Below are 21480 nucleotides of genomic sequence, written 5' to 3'. Positions count from 1 at the left end.
TTAAACTTGAACAGAGGATCTTGACTGGAGAAGACGTAGGAGAAGGAGCACAGCCCCTTCAAGAAATGCCAACAAAAAGCCGTGGTGAAAGTGATCAAGAGTAGCCAGACATTCACATTACAATACTGGGATGTATGTATGTGAAATATACTAAGTTGATTAATTAGCGTAGTACAACTGTTTTAGTTTTATTATATGAGTACCTTGATAATTTTTTTTTAATAAGTAATTGTGGGCCACAAATTTTGTTGTTTGTATAAAACAACAGCTCTAATTCTTTAATGTTAGTATTGTCATTGTGTTTAATTATTTGAAACCATTGGTACAAAGAGGGAGTGAGGTTGTGATATAATTAATATTATCATTTCATTGTTTCCCACCTGTTGTAGCACCTTGGAGTTTAATTATGTTGATTCGCTTTTGTTTTTAAAACTTCAAACAAATTTGTACATCATTTTCAGCTAACTTGGCAAGAATATAGTAAGGACTTCTATGTTGTTAAATGTGATCAGAAGTCTTGTTTTTTGCATCAACTAAGAAAGATACTATTTTTTCAACCACTTTTATTTTTGGAAATTTTACTAAGCCAGTTGGATTTTTATATAATATTTTTAAATTTGTGTTTGAAAAAACTGTTGATTAGGACTGTGTAATTTTGTTTATGTTTTGATGGAATTCATCCAGGTTTTCTACTAGAAAGCAAGAAGGATAAAACCCTTAATTAATTTTAGAGAGCATTAAGTTTCTTTGTTTCTCTTTTGACAACAAAGTGTTTTGGTAATGGTTCTCGTAGAAAAATAGACAACAAATTTTTAAAGATACTTGGTTAACGGTGCCAATTATTAAAAAAAAAAATCTTCAAACAGAACATTTATAATCAGTGGCTAGAGAAACCATTGAAGTTACCTGAGGTCCAGCAGAGCATGCTTGTGTTACAGACAGCGTTTTGGTCTAATTCTTTTGTGTAACTGTACTTGTGAGGAACTTGCCGAACCTGTTTGTTAAAGAAAGATGTAATTTCTGGCATTGCAATATGTTTATTCACTTTGGAATGAAAATAGTGTGTAAACAACTAGCCATATTATTATATGTGTTAAAATGGCTGTGTTAAAATTGTCTTACATGAAGGAGCGAACAACGTTTCGACCTTAGGTCATCGTCAGGTTCACAAAGAAAACTTGATGACTAAAGAAGGTCAAAATGTTGTTTGCTCCTTCACGTAAGAAAATTTTCTCAGCCCAAACCAGCCATTTAACTCATATATTTTTCTCCACAAGTGGATTTTCTCGTTATCATTAGCCATAGAGAACATTTAATATTCAATATTAAATGTTACATTTAACTATTTAACTAATGCCTATTTATGAACTATTTAATCAACTGCTGCAACAATCTAGTTTTCTGCTCTTCATTTCCTGTACAGGTAGAAAATTTAACCTTGTTCCTTTAGGCATTAACCAGGCACTGACCTACTTTGCTTCTGATTTCAACAGATAACTCACACAACATTTGATAAAAGTTGCAGCTCAGTCTTTAAGAATCACTTATTTCACTTATGGTACTCAAGACATTGCTTGTTTACAATAATATTTAACAAATTGATTTTTCTTGTTTGTTTTTTGTCTATTTTTTCAATTATGGAGTAATACTTAATATTTTTGAAATCATTATACAAAGCTAACAGCGAATTCATATAATTTTTTATCTGCACTGGAATCAGCTGAACTTAATATGAATGGAAAATGCTACTTAAACAATAAATAAACTTGAAAATTAGCAGTAACTGAAATATGCTGCTCTCCATTTTGTATAATGACATATTACAAATTTTAACATCTCTTTTGTTTGTCAAAGCTAATAAGTGGTAAAGAAAGAAGTGAAACTAACAGGTGATAGTTGTTCTTGTCTTTTAACTCGATGTAACACGATTAAAGCAGCAAGTCATGGCAACAAATTTACATGGATTATTTTTATGTGTATAAAGTTTTAATGATTTATTTGTATACATATTGTGAGGTATTTTTCATTATAAAATGTAGTAATGTTTTCTTGTCATACATAATGGAAAATAAAATAATAATAAAATATATTTAGTTATTTATTAGTCTTTTGTTTGTTGAAAATTCACATAAAAAATTGCATTTGTTTGAGATTTATAAGCATTTTCTTTACTGCAAAAATGAAGTGATTAATATAGATCAGTTTGAGAGAATAACACTCTAAATACATTTTCACCACTATTTAGCGTAGGTGCCGTATCCAAGTGATTACTGTATAATTGGGGAATAATCTTTAGTAAGAATCTACTGGAAACGTATTTGTATTCTTTGCAAAGCTGCTAAGGTTATCTTATTTTGAAATGCTGAACAGATGGAAGGCAGCTAGTCTGCACCAATCTATCACATGACATCGATATTAAGGCACTGAATGTCATGCACACAAACATACTTGCAGCATAAGTGCAGGAAGAATCTGATTAAAATACAGCTAATCAGCTTCCACAATACACAGAATTACCCCAGGAGTTTCCTGCTGTCCAACCAAATCGCTGGCTTTGGTAAAAATGGTTCTGGTGTTAAGTAGATATTTCAATGTATCTTTTTTACATCCCATGAATTACATTATTATACAGTTTTTAAAAAGAAATTATAGGCAAAATATTAACATTTCTGGTAGCAGCAATATTCAAACTATTCATTCTTTAAAGAAAAATGCAGGCACAGTAGGAACCACCAATACAGTTGGAAAACCAATTTTACCAATTTTAGAAGGTATACCTCAGAAGAGGTATTATTTATAATCCCAACAAAGAGTCGTGTAGAAAAATTTATATATGGTGTGAAAGTTTTGGTTACCATTCAGTAACGTAGTTGTTAAATTAAGTTAAGATTACAAGGGTGTACATGAACTCCTCTAAATATTAGATGTGGAGATTGTGAATGTGTATACAATTTTTGTACTTCTTGGAAAAGATGAATTCTGAATATTTACCAATCAGATGTTATTTTACTTGTGATGTAAAAACAGCAACTCCATGTGAAAAACTGTTATAATGTTACCATTGCTTTTGGGAAATGTACATTACCTATCTTGAAAAGTTGTTTTGAATATTAAAAAGTACCTATCATTATAATTATTCACTGTATGAAGCGTTTTTTTTATTTTATTATTTCCATCGTTAAATATGTAATGTATAACAAAAAACTAGCTGAACAAGATTAGAAAAATGAAAAGTAAAAGATTTTGTGAATCCTCTTACCATGTTGGGTGAAATAATGGTAAATTAACTAGTAAAGAATAATTACCTGTAATCTTGTATGTGATTCTGTTGGTTCTTTATGCATTGATTACTAAATCAAATATTAATAAAATGACCCAGGTACAAGACGTTGAACCTACTTTTATACCAGAAATTCAAGATTCAAAATAGTTCCTTGGAGCTATTAGAAACTGAGTTTGTCAATAATATATACTTGTTGGTGTTTTCGATGTGTTGGGTAATTACTTAGATTTTAATGTAGACGTTACACTTAAGCTAGCTGCCTTCCCTCTAGTCCTACACTGCTAAATTAGGAACAGCTAGCGCAGGTAGTCCTCGTGTAGCTTTGCACGGAATTAAAAAAATAAACAGAGGATTCTTAAACAAGTGAAAGCACAAAAAGGATACTTTAAAACAACACGTGATATTAGTAAGAAAGATCACGAACAATGAACCTACGAAATCAATATCTTCTTATGTCAAAGCACTCTCATTAATTCCAAATGCCATCATCCCTCACCGCCAACACTTGGGCTACTTTTTAACCAGCGAATAATGGAATTGAACGTCACTTTGTAACGCCCCCACGGCTGAAAGGGGTAGCAAGTTTGGTATGACGGGGATTCGAACCCGCAACACTCAGGTTATCCGTAGCACCCTAACCACCAGGCCATGCCGAGCCGGATCCTTTGTTCTCACTTTGTTAAAATTGAATGTTAATTATATTGATAGAGAAAATCAAGTTCTGCCCCAGGTACCAAAGATAAGTTTAATGATGTTCAACACTACTGTCTATCTCTCTGTGAACTACTCTCGTTCTCTGTGCACTGTTTTCATCTTCTCATTTATTACTCTTTTTTACATCATACTTGTTCGTTTTTAAGTAATGATTTTCTCACCTTTTAAACTATTTATGTACTTTATTTATTACAAAAAAAATTAAATTTAAACCTTTGTAATGTTAAATAAGAAAGTGTAATGCAAATTTTATTTTTAAATGGGCCCGTCACGGCCAAGTGTGTTAAGGCGTGCGACTCGTAATCTGAGGGTCGCGGGTTCGCATCCCCGTCGCGCCAAACATGCTCGCCCTTTCATCCGTAGGGGCGTTATAATGTTTCAGTCAATCCCACTATTCGTTGGTAAAAGAGTAGCCCAAGAGTTGGCGGTGGGTGGTGATGACTAGCTTCCTTCCCTCTAGTCTTACACTGCTAAATTAGGGACGGCTAGCACAGATAGCCCTCGAGTAGCTTTGTGCGAAATTCAAAAAACAAACAAAACAAACAATTTTTAAATGTCTCGCTTATCAAAGGGATTGTTTGTTGCTTAACTGCAAACTATACAATTGTCACTGTCCAACGTAGGTATTTAACGCTGGATTTTAGCATTGTAAGTCTGTAAACTTACAACTCTTAACCTGAGAGTTGCTGGTTCCAATTTTCGTCACAACAATCAAGCTCGCCCTTTCAGCCTTGAGAGTGTTATAACGTGACGATCAACTCCCCCCTATTCGTTGGTAAAAGAGTTGGCGGTAAGTCGTGATAACTGGCTGCCTTCCTTCTTGTCTTACATTGCTAAATTAGGGACAGCTAGAGCAGATAGCTCTCGTGTAACTTTGTGCAAATTTCAGAAAATAAACTGTAAACTTACCGCTGACCCACAGGGGTTCATTATCAAAGGGAAGAGGCTTATATCTTGCTGCTCACTCACCATATGTTTTAACCTTGATTCGAGATAAAAGGTGAATACCAAAGAGTCTCTGAAAGTGGTAGACTGACAGTACAATAGAAAATTAATATACTTTTTGTTTTGTGGCCGGCATGGCCACGTGGGTTAAGGCGTTCGACTCATAATCCGAGGATCGCGGATTCCAATCCCTGTCGCACCAAATATGCTGGCCCTTTCAGCCGTTGGGGCGTTATAATGTTACGATTAATCCCACTATCGTTTGGTAAAAGATTAGCTCTGAAGTTGGCGGTGGGTGGTGATGACTAGCTGCCTTTCCTCTGGCCTTATACTGCTAAATTAGGAAATTCAAAACAAATCAAGTGGTGAACTCTTCAATAACTATTTATTCTATACTTTAATGGAAAATCACAACAGCCAAAAAACAAAAAGTTATTGTTATTTTGAATTTCGCAGCTAGTCATCACCACCCACCGCCAACTCTTGGGCTACTCTATTTACCAACGAATAATGAGATTTATCGTCACATTATAACGCCCCCACGACTGAAAGGACGAGCGTGTTTGGTGTGACAGAGATTCGAACACACAATCTTCGGATAACGAGTCGAGTGCTTAATCCCCATTTGAAGTTACGTGACAAGTATAGAAATATATTAGGTTGAATACTCTTGAGTAGAACACGGCATGCATTTTATTTGCATGAACAACCTAACATGCTACATTTACTTTTGAAGTTAATTTTTCATGTAATTTCTTCAGTTTGTGGCTCTTTTTTTTTTTTTTTGAATAAATAAAAAATGTTTTGTGTGATTTTCAAAATTACTATTTGTGTAGAATCGTTAAAATAAAAATTAAAGTATGGTGATTTATTGACCCTTACTTCGCAGTATTGACAAGGCCATTCAAAACTAGTAATCAAATGAAATTAATCAGCAAACATGATGAGGGATCACGAACTCCATGAACCTAGAATGGATGGTGATTAAAACACTCGACTCGCAATCTGAATGTCACGAGTTCAAGTTCCATCACTTAACATTGTTTCCGTTTCAACCTTGGATATGTTATAATGTGACGGTCAATTCTACCATTAATTGGAAAAGAGGTGGTAGTGGGTGGTGTTGGCCAGGAATGGTAGTCCTAGAGTAGCTTAGTTGATACCAATGTTGCTTTTTTTATTTATTTAAAGCACACACGTGGATTTTGTTGACCCTCTTCTATCTATATCCAGGCGTGCTTTTCTCTTAGAACAGTGGCATCACAGTTTCCTATCTGAAAAACAAACCAACGAGCATCTGACAAACTGGAACTTGGGACTATTATTGGCAGCTAATGTAATATGTTTTATTTAGGTTTCATGGGGGGGTAGTTGTGGCAAATTTGTTGTCAAAACAATTCTGTATCGGTAGGGTCGTCTCTTTGATGCTATTCAGTTACGTGCAAAGGTTTTAGTACGTGATAATGCTATAGCGTTGTCACAACAAAATTGGTTGATTCGCTATAAGAAGTATTTGTTTCCATTTTACTCACAAGATGGCAGGGAATTTTTAAATGTTATTAATAGGAAGATTACTGTGAGTACTTTCGTTCAGAATGTCAGTAAGACTGTTAAAGGTAAAAGGATAATAATGTAGTATTTTTAAAAAAACACATTATTAATATTATATAACTAAGTAAATTTTGTGTTATTTAGTATTTTAGACTAGTTCCAGTTATTTAAGCCTAAAAATATAAATTTACATTATCGTCTGGTTTTGGTTTTTTATCGCAGGATTTTATTTAATCTTGTTTTTTGTGCTTTAAATTCGTGAAAAAGTATTTATTGTAAAATTTAAAAACCTGTAATTTCCCAGAAAAGGGGCCGAAGGCAGTCTGGAGGGGTCACCTGCTTTAACCACTCACACCCTATACCGTATTACAATGTGTAATACTATCAGTAGCTTACTTACTGACTTTAGTCAGTCAGTAAACGATAAACTGACGTCGCAATCTGTACTGTTGTGAGTCAGTAAAATGTGCACATGCCAAGCATCACAAGAAGAATTATTCTCTCTGTAGGTTACAACGCAGTATGACGCCAGAACTTTAAAAGGAATAAATTATAAATATTTGTTGCTATTAACTTTGGGGGCTTGGCATGGCCAGGTGGTTAGAGCGCTCGACTCACAATCTGAGGGTCGCGGATTCGAATCCCCATCTCACAAAATATGCTTACCCTTTCAGTCGGGGGTGGTGGTGGTATAATGCAACGGTCAATCCCACTATCCATTGATTAAAATGTAGCCCAAGAGTTGGTGGTGGGTGAAGATGACCAGTTGCTTTTCATGCAGTATTTCACTGCTAAATTATGGACAGATAACACAGATAGCCCTCATGTAGCTATGCGTGAAATTCACAGCAACCAATCTTAATTTAGGTTTCATTTACTCTTGAAACAGAACACTTTCAGGAGCTTTGAGGAGGTACATCTAGTGAAAAAATTCGGCAAGATACTTTTAAAAAAATCTTACCCAATGTATTATTTGCTAATACTATTTAGTACATCAACTCTTAATCGTTAATTTTAGTTAGTTAGTTATCAACATTAGATTCCATCTAGGAACATAGGGCCGCAATCGCTTGCGGATTCTTCAACAGGTATTTAAGTGAGTAGGTTGTTAGCCCACTGCACCGAGCCCTCCCTAATTAAGTAGTGTAAGACTAGAGGGAAGGCAGCTAGTCATCACCACCCACCGCCAACTCTTGGGCTACTCTTTTACCAACGAATAGTGGGATTGACCGTAACATTATAACGCCCCCATGGCTGGGAGGGCGAGCATGTTTGGCGCAAACCCGTGACCCTCGGATTACGAGCCGCACGCCTTACGCGCTAGGCCATGCCAGGCCCCAATCGTTAATTTTAGCGCCTGAAAAAGATTATTATTACTAGTTAAGCCCGAATACATTCAGCAGAAATATATACCTATAGTTAGTCCAGAGACGTTCTTTAAAACTCAAAATAGAAAACCATTATCGATATCGTACTGAATATTTCCACAAGTTCTTGTCCTGAGCTCCGAATCTTTCAATCACCCAGCGACGCTTCTGAATTGGTCTACAATTTACGATTTCGTTCGACAAGAATCAGTAGGCAAAGTTGGTGTTCTAGAATTGATACAGTCGCAGTTGTTAAGACTAACAGGTATATTTATCATAAGAAATGTGACATCATTATAAGGTAAAGCCAACCATAAAAAGAGTTTCTTAACTATATTATAATAAGTAGTAAAATATTACTTTCATTTAGTGGAACCTATTTCAGCCTCCTGGTACAGCGATAAAACCGAAGGTTTATAAAGCCAAAAATAGGTTTTCGATACCTATGGTGAGTTCAACACAGGTAATTATGTATCTTTTTTTTCAGAAACAAACAAACAAACCTATTTTCCGTTATAAGACTTATAACTGTTTGTTCTTAGATCGCTGCACGTAAATTAGCAATTAAGGCTACTAGTAAGCATAGGGTAAACTAGAACAATGATCTGAGCCAATTAAGTTGCAAAGTTAAATGTTAGGAACTGCTATTTTCCATGTTAGTTAAAACCCACTGTTTGGTCGGAGAAGATTAGCCATGAGTTGGCAGTGTGAGATATTCAAGAACTGCCTTTTTAATATACATAACATGGCAAGTAAATATCAGGGATAGCCATGGAAGGATTGAATCCCGAATTTTACTGTCATAAGTTTTATAATTTGCCGCTAAATCAAAAACAGAATACTAATTTTTGTTCATTTACAACAACAAAAATTATATAATCTTTCACTAGAAGAAAGATTTAGACAGTCCATTCATTTAAGAAAGACAACATCCTTCTTCCTCCTCAGTGGTTAATCGGTAAATCATCAGGTTTACAACGCTAACGATTGGGGTTTAGTTTCTGTGTGGAGCAGAACACGGGCTACTTATTATGTAGCTTTCTATTTAACAACAAGCACACTAAAAATCTGTAACAAAACATATATTTTTAGTGCTTGGAGCAATTAGCTTTACATTTTCCACACGACGGCCGCTCTACATGCTTGAAAGAACGAATTCTGTTGGCTATACTCAAAATAATAATATTCAGACCCATGTTATAACAATTCGAATACCCAGACATTGGAACAAATACTTATAATTGTTCGAGAACTTCCAATGTTCAAATTTAAGCATGCACATTATAACAGTCAGCATCTGGTCTTCAGTTGTTTGGTCATGGAATTAATCAGATTTTCAACACTGCTCTGGTCAAAATTTTCCAAAGATTTGGGCAAATAATCTTATAATTGGTGCTGAGATGAAGCCGTAGTCTTCTGGCTGTAAGTTGTCTACGTGTTTAATACTATTCTTTGGTTACTGTCGTCATACAATGTTATTCTGCCAGGAATACTCTCAGCCTAGTTTTGTCAAATGACAATATTTTTAAAACAATACTATTCTGGGATCAATCTTAATATTATATCATTCTATCAGTTTGTTTGTTTGTTTCTAGCTAAATACCAATTTACACAATGGGCTATTTGTGCTCTGCTCACCACGCGTATAGAAACCCATTTTTTAGCGTTGCAAGTCTGCAGACATGCCACTGTTCCACTGGGAGGCAAAATCTGTCAAAAATACTCTCAACCAAATTTTGTCATGTATACAGTGATATGTTTATCATTTGTATATTTTGTTCAGTTCGAATTCTCGACCAATTTACAGCTGAATATTAATATCCATACGGGTACAATTATGGTTGGAGACTAATATTAAAGTATCTCCAATAAATGATATTCATGTACTGAGTGTTCCATATAAAATAAATCTCGCATAGCAAATCGTTAAGGGTAACCAAGAGCTCTGAAACCACAAAGTGAAGTCTATGATGTTGCAATAAAGTCGAGCATATTTTCTGGTGCTGTTAACAAGATACGAAAAATATATAAAAAAAAAATTTGATTTCTCAAATTTCCAGCCACAACACGTTTCTATCTGTGCTAGCCGTCCCTAATTTAGTAGTGTAAGACTAGAGGGAAGGCAGCTAGTCATCACCACCTACCGCCAACTCTTGGGCTACTCTTTTATCAACGAATAGTGGGATTGACAGATCGTAACATTATAACGTCACCACGGCTGAAAGGGCGAGTATGTTTGGTGTGACGGGGATTCGAACCCGTGACCCTCGGATTACGAGTCGAACGCCTTAACCCACCTAGCCATGCCGGACCGCCACAACATGAAATCAACGACTGTTTTCAAGAGAAAGATGTCAAATAAACTGGAGTTGGTGCAGATCTAGTTGTCTTTTGTGTCTTTAGTTTTATTAAATGTCGCTTTGATTGTCAATGCCCTCATAGAGTAGATGATTCTTAAAACATGTTTCAAGATGTACGGTTTTATATTGACTTCACCTTCATTTTACATTGGAGAATGCCATATTGAGTAGTACTGTATATCATGGTCATTAGAATGAGCACAATTGGTAATAGAACTTCCGAAAGCAGTACAAAGCTTGGAACTTCGGTTATTTAGATGACCATTAATTTCAGAATGATATATATTATTTTAACAACATTAAGGTATTCTTGCTTGAATCGACTGTTGAACATTTGGGATTCTCTATTTTGATTTTTATTAAATGTATTACGCGCTGGGATTCTTTTGTTTTTTGTTTTTTTGAAGAAAATATATTGTTATTTGATTCTATGAGAAACAAAACACATTAAGTCTTCGTTTATTTTTAGTTCTATTGGAAAATCAACTTTGCATTATAACCTGATCAAAATGCAGTGTACTTAGTAATTCCCTTGTTATTTGTAAAAAAGTGAACATTGCAAACTTTTTTCTTAATATGGAGGACACTTCTCCAGATAATTAGTGGAAATAATTTTGTGATTTTATGACATATTTAGGAGTACTGAATCGTCCATGGTTTGGTGAGTGAGGCGTGTATTTCATGACAGTTGATTTGAACGCTTGCATTTCCCACAGGTAAAGATATAACTTTGTTAAATATAACAGTCATTTTTATGTTTTTAAACCTACCTGTATAAGGAGTTTGACTGAAAAGTCAATATGTAACCTGTGTCTGGTAATTATATGATTCGGTTATTGAATAAATGGTATCTCGTGAACTTACTAACCTTACAAATAGTCAGATTCAACTATTTAATCAGAGAAAAATAACTCAAGAGCCTCTTAGCCGTGAAATTTGCTTGGACCTCGAAAAAACTCGACATTATTTCTATACTAAAAAAAACACGTGAATGATACCTTATACTTTTTATTTCATTTGTATCAATAATCGGTAAATCTCCTATAAACAACATCCTTAAGGATGCAATACTGGAAAAGTTTGTTTGTTTTTGAATTTCACGCAAAGCTACTCGAAAGCTATCTGCACTAGCCGTCCCTAATTTAGCAGTATAGGACTAGAGGGAATACTGCTAGTCATCATCACCCACCGCCAACTCTTGGACTACTCTTTTACCAACGAATAGTGGGATTGACCGTCCCATCATAACGGTTCCACGGTTGGGAGGACGAACATTTTTGGTACGACTGAGATTCGAACCCTCAACCCTCGGATTACGAGTCGAGCGCCTTAACACGCTTGGCCATGCCGGCCTAAGATGCAATATTGGAAGTGAAACATACTTTAAACTTGTTTATACCTGTCTAGGGGGAAAATGGAGTAAGTATTTTAAAATTATAATTTGTAGTATTCGCTATAACATACTAATAACAAGAAATAGTATAAAAATGTATAACAGATAGTAGATGTTAGTTCTCTACTTTATAAGCATACTATAAAATACTTCATGTTACATGTGAGAAAACTGCTTATAGAATTATTTCTTAGTTTGTTTTTGAATTTCGCGCAAAGCTACACGAGGGCTATCTGCGCTAGCCGTCCCTAATTTAGCAGTATAGGACTAGAGGGAATACTGCTAGTCATCATCACCCACCGCCAACTCTTGGGATACTCTCTTACCAACGAATAGTAGGATTGATCGTAACATCATAACGGTCCCACGGCTGAAAGGGTGACAATGTTTGGGGTGACGGGGATTCGAAACCGCGACCCTCGGATTAGGAGTCGAGCGTTTTAACTACCTTGTCATGCTGTTCTTAGAATTATTTATCTGTCGGAATAATGGCGAAAAAAACTTGTCTTACATGAATATTTCTAATGGATAGATGACTTCCATTAATGTTAATAAATAGGAAAATATTCTCCCTCTCTCTGTCTCTGTGTATTTACATATATAAACGCTACACATTATTTATTATTTAATTATACAATATTATCCACGTGAAATGTTGTGAAGATATTTTTCAATGCTGTTTGTTTGGAGAAAAGGCTACAAACACCATTCTATTTACAACACTGGTATTGAATGTCACTTGTAAAGCGGCCGTCAGTGTTTAAGTATGAAAAACACGCTAAATATTAACTGAATCACATCACCGAAAATGTTGCGCCTTTCATCTATAGGGACGCTATAAAGTGTTTGTTTGTTTTTGACTCTCGTGCAAAGTTGCCCCTAACTGAACAGTGTAAGACTAGAGGGAAGGCAGCTAGTCATCACCTCCCACTGCAACTATAAAAGGTTTTGACTTTAGAGAGTCGAGACTCGCTATGTAAGTCTCCTCTTTACATTCTGCACAGTTCATACCGAGTCTTTGTTTCTTTCTACTTACAACAAACAAATAGACCATTTGGCTCTATATATAATGTATCCTAAAATTCAAATCTTTGCCAGATTAATCCTTAAAATAACACCAGTTTCGAAATCAAAAACTCTTCCACAATACAAATCCACACCTTAGTTTATTAACATTATCAATAGAAAAGTGTATTGTTTTACTTTTATATTCTTGTATTACACACTTGAACACATAATAAATTTTCATAATTCTCGGTAATTTTCTGTCCTGACTTACACTTTTGACCAGCAGACGGCAGCCAGCTGAAGTGGTGTTTAGGAGGATGTTAAATATCTGTTGTAAGCCTAGTTCATGATAATATCTAGTATGATTGTTTTGCACCGTATTAAAATGTGGCTACGGTCTTATAACGAAAGAAATAATCAGTGTAGACTAATGATTTAACGTATTGGAGATTTAGTTATGATGCTGAAGTATATGTTTTTCAATAATGTAAAGTTAACCAGTAACAAGATGACAAGCAAAAACGACGACTTTGAAGATCATTTATCGACTTTATTAGTTAAAGTTTCTCATACAATCGAAGAAATTAGAACTAGAGCTCTGAAAAATATCCTCTCCAAACTAAATCATGGAATAATAACGGAAGATGATTTGGTAGATAGACAGTTTCTTGTGCATTTGTTACGGTGGTTTAATTTTAAATCTTGCCCCATGCAGTATGACGTTCTGGTGTTACTAAATAAACTAGTGAAATATACATCTGCAGCTGTCATTTTGATTGACCATGGAGCAGTAAAATTTTTCTCAGACCTTCGATTAGATCTCGCTCCAGATTTGCATATTCTTGTCGATGAAATTATTTCTAGTTTACTAAGTTTTCCTAATGAAAATGTTGCTGAAGTCAGTAAGGACACTTATAACAATAATAACTTGCATTTATGTACAAATTCCAAAGAAACTATTTGCCATGAAGATAAAAATGTGTCTTTATCACAAAATTGTGTGGAATTTACTTATCCAAAAACGTCTTCAACAGGATTTCTTGATGAGAGTGGACTTTATTATTTCGATAGTACATGCCAAAAACGTGCAGACTTGTGTGAAGGTAATGGAATTACACAATTGTTTGAGTTAATAACATTTCCATATTTACCTTTAAGCTCATCGGACCTTCATGTTATTTCTTCAAGTAATAATTCTCTTAAGAGTAGTGATTCAGATGTTATATTACAGTCTTGTAAATTTTTATGTGATGTGATTTTTAAAGACTTTCCACCAGAGGTATTTTTACAGGAGCCAGATATAATAAATTCTCTTAAAAATATACTTAGATCAGAACATTCAAGCAACCATCAGGTTGTAATAGCAGCACTTAAATGTATCTCTGTTTTGACATGTCTTCTTCATGACAGATTGTTGTTTTATCAGGATGCATCATTTTATTGCAATAAGAGTGGCATAGACAGTAATTTTGGTCAATTGACTAACTCGTTAAATAATCAGCCAACACTTCATCAAGACTTGAATACCTGCGTTAAAACTAATGATCAACGTTTATCAGGTGATGGCCAAGAACTTTCTCCCGAATTGTCTGCTAATTTAATTCTGCCTCAGAATACTCTAAATCCAGAACAATATCAGATGCAAGAAAGGTTTAGATTGAACTCATCTCAAGCACTGTTAACAATACCGTCTTATTGCTTATCTGTAATTTTAAGTGCGTTACCATTTTTTAATAACCATAGCTTACATATAACTGGAAGTGTTTGTAATCTTGTGGAAGGTGCATCTAATTTATTGAAGTTGGTCATAAAACCTTTTGTAAATACTTCTGTTATCAATAATTCTGAGTATACAAACTTTAAAACAGAATTTTGTCATTGTCTAGAAACTTGTGCGGAGCTTATGAATCGTCACGAAGAGCAGTATATGAGTGCCACGTCTGGCATAGGCCAAGTTGAAAAACACAGAACTATTTTTCTTGCTATTACTAAAAGTTTGTGTAACCTTTTGAAGCTATTTCCAGGCATTACTGAAACTTCTCCACTTTTCACCAACACTGTTGTTAAATTAATAATGGATGAAAGTTACAGAGTTTTGAATAAATGTGACCATGGAGAGTTTCTGAATTTTCTTAAGTTAAGAAATCATCCAGGTTTTCACGTTCCTCGAAACAGAGGAAGTCAGGATGAGTATAAGTTCACTTTGTCACTTTTTGGAAGGTTTGAAATCATGGGAGAGAAACAAAGCTGAGCACCTGTCACATCTTGCACAAGAAGCTGTATTTTGTCAGACTTACATCCAGAATACAGAGTTTATCACTGGTGTTATTTTTCACTGTTCTCGATGTTTTGAAAGTGTGGATGACGAGAATGCTATTTGTGCCAAAACTTCAATTAAGGTTCTGCTGAATCTACTTGCACATCCACATCATGAAATTAGGTTTGTTACTTACAGTAAATGTGAAGAAGAGGTAAAACAAATATTGAATAATTGCATAAAGGAGAAACAATTAAGTTTGATGGGAAAAAGAGTAAGATTTATTTTGGATTCTAAAGTTCTTTTTCAGTTATGCAACTATGGTATGATGGATGAGGAAAATATTTCTGTTAAGACTAGTAAAATTTTAAAATGTTTGCTGCATACTCAAGCCATGTCTGTGGAACTGTGGAAATATATTTTGAAATCTATTATTCCAGTCTTACCATTATTGCAGTCATTTACTGACATGGATACATTCTTAGGAAGGTGCATTTTTCATATGATAGACCCAAACTTTCAAGATGGCCTGTCATCTGTCTGTTTTCTTGAAGTTATAAGAAGCAATCTACGTTTGATGTTCCATCCAAATTTACGAGTTAGATCTGAGCTTCCGCCAAGAATTGCTGACATATTATCTCATGAGCCTGAATCATCGAGAAAGAGACCCTTTGTTTTAAAATCTGCTCTTTCTAAACCACAGCTTTCATCTCTACTACTAGTTGACAACCCATCTGACCTAAACAATGACAGAAAAGGTTCTGATGCACCATTTCAGTGGGATACTTTACATAAACTGATGGAAATAGTGAAAAACCAGAAACTAGATGGGGCAATTAAACAGTCTGCTTTTCAACAGTTAGCTTTAGTTTTAGAAAATAGTAATCTTCATGAGGATTTTGTGAATGACAGTGGTATACAGTTAGTGTTTGATATAATGGAATGTGTTTTATGTAGTGAGACTGAAGAAGGAGGATTCACAATTGATGTCCTTCCGAGCTGTGTAAGTGTGTTGCGTTGTACAGCTCTTAGTGACAACATACTACGACACAGGCTAGCTTACAATGAACATTTATATTACCTAGTCTTAAAATCATTGTTACTGCATCAAGAGGATAAAAAAACAAGAAAAATTTCAGCTGAGCTTTTGTCACTTTTATTATTTGATGAGGTAAGTTGTCTTTCGTCATTTGGAGAGAGTTTATCCAAATTCTCTCTTCCAGCAGTAGTGGTGAAAAGGTACCATCTTCCTTTCACTGTTCCTATTCATAACTCAAAAAGTCCCTTTGCTGTGGTCATCACATCAGTACAGTCTGACCTTCTTCAGTCTGAGGTTGTAGCTAAGAGGCTTAAAGTTTGTTGGAATTTGTGCTGGCAAGGTGGAATACAAAACGTGTTAAAATCAAGTGAAAAGAATATAAGAAGTGATGACCAGCTAGACTTCACCGCTCATGAGGTGGAATGCTTAAAATACACAGATTCCTTGTTTGCTATCTCATTTTTTCTCAATGAAATATCTAATGCAACTACCCATAATAAAGTAAGAAGGTTACTTCATGCTCTAAAATTGCACACAGTTTTTTCCCAACTGGAAGATGATAGTTACGATCTAATCAGTGGTTGGGATCGTTCATTTGATAGATTTTTTAAAGTGATTCCTTCCAGTGAAGAAGACAAGAAACTATTTGTAGATATTTTAGATTTTTGTTCCTGGTTTCTTACTTTACCACATGTACCTGTGAAATTGCATCAGTGGTTATGGAAACAAGTACGTAGAGTAGAAGGCCCTATTCAACAACTTTTAAACAGACTGTCAGAATTTGTCTCTGTGGAAGAGGGTAGTACACCAAAACAGTTGGTACAGGAGATTCTTAAGCTTGTATGTAGGCTTTTGGTGGTTGCTTCACGAGGCAAACTAGACATTGAAGTCTATGATAGAGATTGCCTTGTTAGTCACCTCATCCAGGGGTTAATGGTTGCAGGTACTCCACAGTTTTACAGCTTGCCAGTGTTAGAGAAAATGCTTGTGACACTACTTCATGTTACAGGAAAACATTTTTGGAGTAGAGAGTTTGAAGAAAAGAAGAAATTGCAGTTAACTAGACAGTTGCTCACAGTCTTAATGGATGTAGTGATAGCTTTTCACTTTGGATCAGGAGGAAATACAACTTCCTTTATGGGACGTGGTATTGTTAAAGCAGCATCAATGTGTCTTCATCAATTAGCAGATGAAATGACCTCTCAAATGGATAACTGGGAGATTTATTGGCTCCATGAAGAAAATACAGGGAATATTAGAAGGTTGGGGTTAATGTGGCTTTTACCACTTTGGACAGATAGAGATCCTGAAGTCAGAACGGCTGGACTTGGAATTGCTTCTTGTTTAACAGTTTCTTTAAGAGGATGTCATTTACTTGGCGAACAGCTTCGACAAGTAAGTGGTGGTATTTGGGGAGCTGCATTGAGTTTTCTTTTAGACCATCGGGAGGCGAGTAGTGTTCGTGAACAGGCAGCTCTTATTTTGTGTAATTTAACTGTGTTGTCCTTAACAACTGAAAACAACAGATCTGTCCATTCTGATGAAGGTGCAGCCATTCATGATCCTAGGATATCTGCTTCTGCTCTAGGATTAGCAGCTTTAAGAACAGTGTTACAACATAGTAGTTTTTATAAGGAAATGGTTGTCCTGATAACAAATTCTTACTGCGAAGAACACATTCCTCTTCTGGCAATCCGTCTTCTGAATCAAGAATTCATTAAGCCAGATTCTGTGTCAATGTTATTGACATCTCATTTTGGTTTGGATAGAGTTGTTATGGATGACACCTTACAAAACACAGGTGTTCCAGTAGTTGAGAGAGTTGGAAATATGACACAACATCAGCAAGATGACACAGGCAGTCACCAGTCATTGTTAGGAGGTCTCAGTAGCTGCAGCTCTGATGCTGAGCAATGTGAAAGCAGAATATTTTTTGTAACTACACCAAGTTTAATAAGAATAGTCTGTCTTCTTTTACGAAACCTTCTTCTGCAAGATCCAGACACTGTGGGTCCAGAATTGGTCCAGCATCAACTAATCCATCATCTTTTCAGATGTTTAAAAACCTTTCAGTTTTTTTCAACTAGCCAACATTCAACTCCAAATTTTAGAGAAGAAAAGCTTTTGCTTTATTCTGCAATTGTCCGTCTTCTGGAACCTTGTCTTTTGAACAAAGAAATAAGACATAATCTCATACTGCAGCCACATACTCTGTTAGCTGTAACAAATCTCTTATCCAATTGTAGTTTAACTACTTATAGTAAAACAGATGCAGTTACTTCTTTGTATATAGCAGTATTTCAGGTAGTTACTAGTCTTCTACATATTGAGGGAGTATTAGCCATGCCTCTGATCAGTTTTTGTTTAGCCCAAGGGTGGAAGGAGATATCAGAACAAGTAAATACTTGTATCAAACAAAACAATTATCCAAAATTGAGAAGCAAAGCTCTTGAATTTTTGAATCATTTGTGCTTTTTTGAAACAAAACGAATAGAAACTCTTCCTTCTCAGGAAAGTTTGGATCATGATCCATTCATAGGAGGCCCTTTTGCAACTTTTACAGCACTTCTTGACAAGCAACAGCAGGATCTAACTGATAATAAAAATGATTTCCAAGGAAAAGAAGAACCTGGAGGACAGTTTGGTATTACCATTATGAGTCTGCCTATGAAATCTATCCATTATATTTTTAAAAGTGAGAAGGAAAGTTGGTCATCACTAGTGAGTAATACATTGTGTTCATTATTAGGTGTATCTGAATCTGCCAGGTCTGCAGTATTGGATAAAGGCTTAGTTAAAATAATGTTGAATGACTTGAAAGATACTGTTAATTTTATCAGTTGTGCCAAGCAAGGAAATAATTCAAAATGTCAGGAACTGATTCAATTTTTTATTGAGAAATTGCATGTTCTTCAGCATTTGATATATCAGTCAAAAAGTGCCAAACTCAAGTATGTGAATTAGGAATAATTACCTATCTTAGAAAAATATGGAGTTTATGTTTGACAAACTTTAACCTGATGTCTAGTTGTTTGTCCTTTTTGGTTACTTATACTGCTTTTTGTGCAGAAGCTTGTAGATCTATGGTTATAGAAATAACTCAGGGCAGTATTGGAACAACATTTGGTAAGATGACAATACTTCATCAAGTTGTGTTTGTAACTGAAAGAGAAATAAACAGGTTTTCAAAGACTCGAAATTCAGCTGTTTTGAAACTATCTTTTCAGGTTCTAACTAATGTTTGTTGCATAAGTGAATGCAGAAACATAATTGCCAGAACAAATGTGCTTGAAAAGTTCACCAAACTACATCCCAAACAGAGACACAGAGGAACACACGTTCAGCTTTTGGAAACCTTGTGGTTCACATTCCTCATAAGGCTGACCACAGTTAGTGAAGGACAACAACTACTCATTACAATTCCTGGATTCATCAACTTGTTAATAGACTTTGCAACTTCAGGTTCCTCTGATGCCCGTAAAAACTCTGTTCTTATTTTAAGAAACTTGTGTTTTCAGTCAACCAATAAGTCTCATCTGAAAGCATATGAAAGAATCATTCCTCTTTTTTTCAACTGCCTGAATGATGAATCTGAACTACTTCCTTTATATGCTGCCTCGGGACTATGGGCATTGTTAGCTAACCATCAGCGAGTGAGACCGTTGGCAAAGAGCACAGAATGGTCAGAACTAAAATTTCAAGAAATAGTGTGTTTCATGGAGGAAAAAGGGACAGAAAAGTCTCACCAAACAGCAATGTACCTAAATAATGTGATGAAGTTGCTTGCAGAAGGTGACTAAAATGCATGTATAAATATAGTCTAAAGAAAGGATGGGGTCGTGTTTTATTGTAAAATAACACGCTGTCGTAATTGTAAATAAGTGTATAGAATGTGTCAGCCTTGTCTTCGTACCTAACCCATGTATATTCAATGCTGTTAAATTAGTGTGCTTGTTTTGAGAAATTGATATTGACTTCATTTTTAATGTTGAAAGTCAGTTTAACACAGTTACTGGCTTCAGTGGTAATCAGTTTTGTGCATGTTACACTGTTAGTTCTAAAAATAATTACACATAGGAAAACAGTTGACTTGCTATTTCATTTTAATTGGAGAACCAAAATATTTGTAAATATATTCATAACTTTACTGAATGGGTTATTGAATTTGTATTTTCAAACTGAAAACAAATTGCTCAAGCATGCTTTAATCTGTTTCAAACTAAGTTTATTTAATTTTTGACTCCTTCACAGAATCAATATACAGTAAATATTAACTTGGTTACTTTGTTTGTAACATCGGAGTTAATTTTTAGGCATTTATCACACAATGTGAAATCAAAGTTTAAAATCATGAATGATTTTTCACTTTGTTTTATAGAGGTTACAAAGGTAGTGTTATTATTAATCTGAACATGATTTGTTTATTTCTTATTTTAAATAAAATTCAAGATGTAGAAAATGGTGGGCTATTTAAAATCTTATTGTGTGTTGTACATTGTAAGGCTGTAAAATTTGGATTAAAAACTAGTTCACAAAGTTATATTTTATGAAGTGGAAATTATTGTAGTGTGCATGGTACAGTTTTGAGTCCTGAAATCTTGCTTGTACTTCGTCATAAAAGTGTCTATAGAAAGCCTTATATGAACTTGCAATTTAATACTGTAGTACTGTTGTTGAATACAATTACATCAGTACAACTGCATAACTGTTGTCTTTTAGTTTCTTGAAAGAGTTTATTTAAGAAATCATATTTTTATAATATGTATAAATTTTATATATTTGATAGCATGTGACTTGTACAATGCTTATGTATTTAGCAGTTCACAATGATAATTTGATACAATGTTGTCTTTTCTATGGTGGTTAACTCATAACACTTTTAGCAGAATAAATAATGATTTGATATTTGTGAGTGTGTGTGTAAAGTGATTGTTACTGTATTGGGTTCGAATGTTGTGCAACTTTGTCTTTCAGTTCCTCTCAGAAGTTCTCATGTAAATCAATAACATGTAATATAATAAATATTTGGAAACTATCCAAAGTTTTGTTACATTTTATTTCGTATATATATAGAGAGTATATTATGGAGCTTATATTTTTAAATGTTGTTTACTTATGGTATAGTTAATTTATAGAAGTTGTGCCTGTATCCCATATATATTGTAAAAATTGAAAATATAAATCAATGGGAAATTTTTCATTCAAAGAAGAATAATGAACAGTATCTGAAAAAACATGCATAAGCAATTACTTGTTTTGACAATACATCTAGTCTATGTACCTCAGATACATCTATATATATTTGAAAACACAAATATATAACATATTTTTAAAATATAAATTCTTACAAAATATGTAAATCTTTTAGTGTGTTAAATTATGAAAGGTGCATATTTTTGTGTGTAGCTATAAATGGTATTTATTTAGAAGAGAAGCGCACCATGTTTTAAATGATGTTTTTAATTTATTTGTTAAATTGGTTGAAAGTTGAACTTTTTAGTGCACATTTTTTAATCTTGTAAAATGTTTAGTAAAATAACTAGAGAAGATTTGAAATTTCTTC

At 34.5% G+C, this 21480-nt stretch overlaps 2 protein-coding genes across 8 annotated transcripts in view; both read left to right on the top strand.

Moving 5' to 3' along the window:
• The window catches only part of Ctl1 (choline transporter-like protein 1), a 54395-nt gene extending 52308 nt beyond the window's left edge, over positions 1-2087 (top strand). For all 7 annotated transcript variants that reach the window (XR_013025481.1, XM_076491049.1, XM_076491052.1 and 4 more), the window contains one exon: positions 15-2087. Coding sequence is in view for 6 of the 7 variants with exons in the window: in XM_076491049.1 (XP_076347164.1) it covers positions 15-104 (90 nt within the window). In the remaining variant the exon portion in view is untranslated. The remainder of the gene's footprint in view (positions 1-14) is intronic.
• A 10832-nt stretch (positions 2088-12919) lies between these two features.
• On the top strand, positions 12920-20949 carry ana3 (rotatin homolog anastral spindle 3). Its single transcript, XM_076491047.1, is given in 3 exon segments — positions 12920-14818; positions 14820-18869; positions 18872-20949. Coding segments are annotated over 3 exon segments (6585 nt in total). The 5' UTR covers positions 12920-13129; the 3' UTR covers positions 19718-20949.
• Positions 20950-21480: the final 531 nt, after the last annotated feature.

The sequence above is a fragment of the Tachypleus tridentatus genome, chromosome 2 (assembly GCF_004210375.1).
Source record: "Tachypleus tridentatus isolate NWPU-2018 chromosome 2, ASM421037v1, whole genome shotgun sequence".
Classification (NCBI taxonomy): domain Eukaryota; kingdom Metazoa; phylum Arthropoda; class Merostomata; order Xiphosura; family Limulidae; genus Tachypleus; species Tachypleus tridentatus.
This window is presented reverse-complemented; position numbering and strand designations above follow the sequence as displayed.